This window comes from Emydura macquarii, unplaced genomic scaffold (assembly GCF_026122565.2).
Source record: "Emydura macquarii macquarii isolate MOO-44397 ecotype Brisbane River unplaced genomic scaffold, CSIRO-AGI_Emac_v2 contig_2720, whole genome shotgun sequence".
Lineage (NCBI taxonomy): Eukaryota > Metazoa > Chordata > Testudines > Chelidae > Emydura > Emydura macquarii.
In genome coordinates, this window is record NW_027132857.1 from 4,799 (window position 1) to 8,947 (window position 4,149).

Here is a 4,149-nt window from a genome sequence, read left to right on the forward strand (position 1 = left end):
CTTGAGACTGTTGCTCCTTGTTCTGTCATCTGCCACCACCGAGAACAGCCTAGCCCCATCCTCCCTGGAACCCCCTTTCAGGTAGTTAAAGGCCGCTATCAAATCCCCTCTCACTCTTCTCTTTTGCAGACTAAACAAGCCCAGTTCCCTCAGCCTCTCCTCATAAGTCCTGTGCTCCAGCCCCTAATCATTTTGGTTGCCCTCCGCTGCACTCTCTCCAACTTGTCCACATCCTTTTTGTAGTGGGGGGCCCAAAACTGGACACAATATTCTAAATGCGGCCTCACCAATGCCGAATAGAGGGGAATAATCACTTCCCGTGACCTGCTGGCAATGCCCCTCCTAATGCAGCCCAATATGCCATTAGCCTTCTTGACAACCAGGGCACACTGCTGACTCATATACAGCTTTTTATCCACCGTTACCTCCAGGTCCCTTTCTGCATAGCTGCTGCCCACAGCTGTCTATTGTACGGCTTTTTCTATCTTCCTCTGAAACTTCTATTCCTAGCCACAGAAAAAGCTGCTAAATGTACTATAGGTCTGATCCAGTCTGGCATTCTTTATCGGTGGTGTACATGAGAATATAGGAACGGCCACACAGGGTCAGACCAATGGTTCATGAAGCCCAGTATCCTGTCTTCCTGAGGGCCAATGCCAGAGGGAATGAACAGAACAGATAATCATTATGTGTAAATCCAAGAGTATGTTTTTGTTGATCTTCCTTGACATTCTGAAAGACTCTAGACATGCACTGAGAGCAGAATGATGTTTCATTCAATATTATCTAGTCTCCTGTTACTTTTCCTTTCAGGAAGTAAACTTCAAAACTCCTTGGATCCACATAGTACACCATGTCAGCTGTCAATGACACCAAATTCCAACCTGCAGTCTTCCTTCTCACCGGCATACCTGGACTGGAAGACATCCATGTCTGGATTTTCATCCCTTTCTGCTTAATGTACATTATTTCCATATTAGGAAATTCATTCATTCTGTTCATTATAAAAACAGATCCATCCCTCCATGAGCCCATGTACATTTTCCTTTCCATGTTGGTCATCACAGATCTTGACTTATCATTATCCACCCTACCAACAATACTGGGCATATACTGGTTTCAGTCTAGGGAGATCAGCCACGATGCCTGTTTTGCCCAGCTGTTCTTCATCCAATCGCTTATGTTAATTGAATCATCTGTGCTCTTGTCCATGGCCTTTGACCGCTTTGTGGCGATCTGTAACCCGCTGAGATATGCTTCCATCTTAACCCCACCAAGAATAGCCAAGATGGGACTGGTGTCTGTGCTCAGAGGGGTTGTCATAATATTCCCCCTCCCCATTCTCCTGAAACAGCATCGATACTGTAAGGACAGTATCATCTCCCAGTCCTACTGTCTGCACCAGGAGGTCATGACTATGGCTTGTTCAGATATCAGAATCAACATCATCTATGGTTTCTTTTTAACAGTCTCTTCACGGGGGTTGGACTTCCTGCTCATCCTCCTATCCTATGTGGTGATCCTTAAATCAGTGCTGAGCATTGCATGCCATGGGAAACGCCTCAAGGTCCTGAATACCTGCGTCTCCCATGTCTGCGTCGTCCTTCTCTTCTACACTCCAGAGATTGCCTTAGCTGTGATATATAGATTTGTGAAGAACTATTCTCCGATATTGCCAATTGTCCTCGGCAATGTCTATATGCTGGTCCCGCCCCTGATGAACCCAATCGTGTACAGCGTGAAAACACAAGCAATTCGTGTGAGGATAATCAGGGCATTTGTCAAGTGAAGTTCATCACCCAGCTCCCGAGAATCAAGCACCTTTAACTGGCTTCTTGCTATCCCCAGTCTCCACTGTCCAGAAGGAAGCTCTGGGACAGGGAGAATCCACCCTGACCAGCTGAGTGGCTGGTCCTATGGTTTGTGCACTGCTCTGAAGGTCAAGGTCCCAGGTCACACATGGAGTCTTTGCCAGAGTCTGGCATTTTTTGTTTGTTGCCAAAATCCTGGTGCCCTGCCTTACCCACAAGACCCTCCTCCCTTTTCCCAGCCACAGGACAGGAGCACAGGGTAGCGACCTAGAACGTAAAGTGATGAAAGCTCTTCTCCTTTTTGTGCTCCTGTTGCACACAGTTGTGCGTGTTCCTAGTTCAGCCAGAAGATTGGGTTTGATGTTGAAATTGCTGGGTAAGTTTCTACGGACTGTGCGATACAGAAGGTGAGACGAGACAATCACTGTGGTCTTTTCTGGCCTTAAAATCTAGAAATAGTTACACTGCAAATGATATTTATTTCCATTGTCTGATGAGAGTTTACAAACATCTTCCAGTAACTGGAACAACTCTTAAGCAACTTCTCCCTTGTATTTTAAGTCTGTTTAGTCCTCTCTGAAGAAAGAACCAGGTTCACACCAAAGCTAGGTGAAACTTTTCAGACAGATTGTTCATTTTCTGGAAAATGCAGGTTCAGCTGCCTCGAAAAGATTCGCAAATTTGCCAAATAGTTTTGGCCTTTGTCATGCAGGCTGGCTTGAGAGAGGTTGCAGTTAGTATATTGTGTGATATCAGCATGGCAGAATCATAATAATCCATGTGGGATAGGCCATGTCAGGTGTGGTTAGGGAGGTTATGATATGCTAAGTAAGAGAATAATTCTTATGTTCATGTGTAATATGTGAAATGGAAAGTATAGATGTATTTAAGATGTCTGTGTTGCAAATTGTGCTGCCGGGACAACACTCCAGATGGGATGGCTGCAGAACAATGGCCAGTGTAATGGCCTTTTAAGGCCTTCCCAAGTGCAAGGGGCCCAGAGAGAGAAGCCAGCATCACTAATGAGTCACCAGAACCTGCTTACGTGATTGGACCCCAGGCACACCTGAAGAGTCACCAGGATTGGCCCATGTGACTCTGGACTCCATTTTGGGTCTTGTGACTGTCCGCAGGCCTCATGGCCGGCGGAGGGGGTTTATAAGATCAAACCACAGGATCCATCATGGTCTATGATCCTGTCCAGCTGCAGACACACACCTACCTCTGGACTAATTCATCTTGCAACTGAACTGAAGGACTTAGACCCATCCAGGTACTGGATGTGAACCAGAGGGAACTATACAAACCTGCAACTCCACATCTCTTCCAGAAACCTGATGTAAATGGACTTTTAATCATTTGTATACCTGTGATTTACTTTAACCCTTTAACATTTCTCTCATGGTTTATTTCTTTCTTTTTACAATAAACCTTTAGTTTAGATACTAAAGGATTGGCTTACAGCGTGATATTTTAGGTAAGATCCAAACTCATATTGATCGGGTGCTGTGGCTGACCCTTTGGGGTCAGAGGGAACCTTTTTAGCAAAGAGCAGAGAGTTTAAGTAACTGGTCTCTTTGCTGGACCCGGTGCTGATTTGGGAGCCTGGAGCTGAAATGCAGTAAAGGGGGCTGTGGGCATTTGTGGACTGGCTTCGTGATATCCAATGTGGGGTAATCAGAAGCAGTTCGTGGCTGGTTGGGAAGCCGGGCTTTAGTGTGACCCACCAGCGCTGGGGAGAATCTGCTTTCTTTTTACAGCCTGCCCTGACCTTGGCATTATCAGTTGGAGATGAGGGAGAAGGTGGTGGGGCTGTCTCTCGTCACCCAGCATAATCTTTAGGTCAGTGAGGAGAGTACTCATCTGGGTTCTGGGACAGCCCAGATTCAAATCCCCACCCTTGACCAAACCTGAAATGGAGTCACTAGAAATTCAGAAAAATTTAAAATTTAAAATTTGATTCAGCCTAAAGCAATTTTTTTTTCAATTTTTCAGAATTGCCACCGGACCAAAAAATCAGTTAGGGTTGGCGCTTGGAGGCCATTCAGGAGATATAGGCACCCCAAAATTTACCTTAGCCCTCCCCGGTAGCCACCCCTCCTGGTGCAAAGGCATGCACCACTCTCTGGCCATCAAACTCTGAATGTTGATGATATGCAGGGTTGTCCTTAAGGAAAATGGCTCACTAGGTGAAGGGAGCTCCCTGTACAGTGACCCCCCTCCCTGCAGGCTGGGAGGATGGGGGCAGGAACCAGAGGTGGAGCTTTGTGCAGCCAGGGGAGATTCCCAGAAGTGGATCTGACCTGGACCCATTAGCAGCCCCGTGCAGGGAAAAAGG

General features: G+C 46.4%; 1 protein-coding gene across 1 annotated transcript; it reads left to right on the forward strand.

The window, feature by feature from the left end:
* The first annotated feature begins 853 nt into the window (after positions 1-853).
* LOC137164996 (olfactory receptor 51G2-like) lies at positions 854-1,789 on the forward strand. Its single transcript, XM_067566065.1, has one exon. The coding sequence runs from the start codon at positions 854-856 to the stop codon at positions 1,787-1,789; it is 936 nt and encodes a 311-aa protein (XP_067422166.1).
* Positions 1,790-4,149: the final 2,360 nt, after the last annotated feature.

Bases quoted from the DNA above. Each gene is read 5' to 3' on its own strand.
- LOC137164996 (XM_067566065.1), top strand. From the start codon at position 854: ATGTCAGCTGTCAATGACACCAAATTCCAACCTGCAGTCTTCCTTCTC.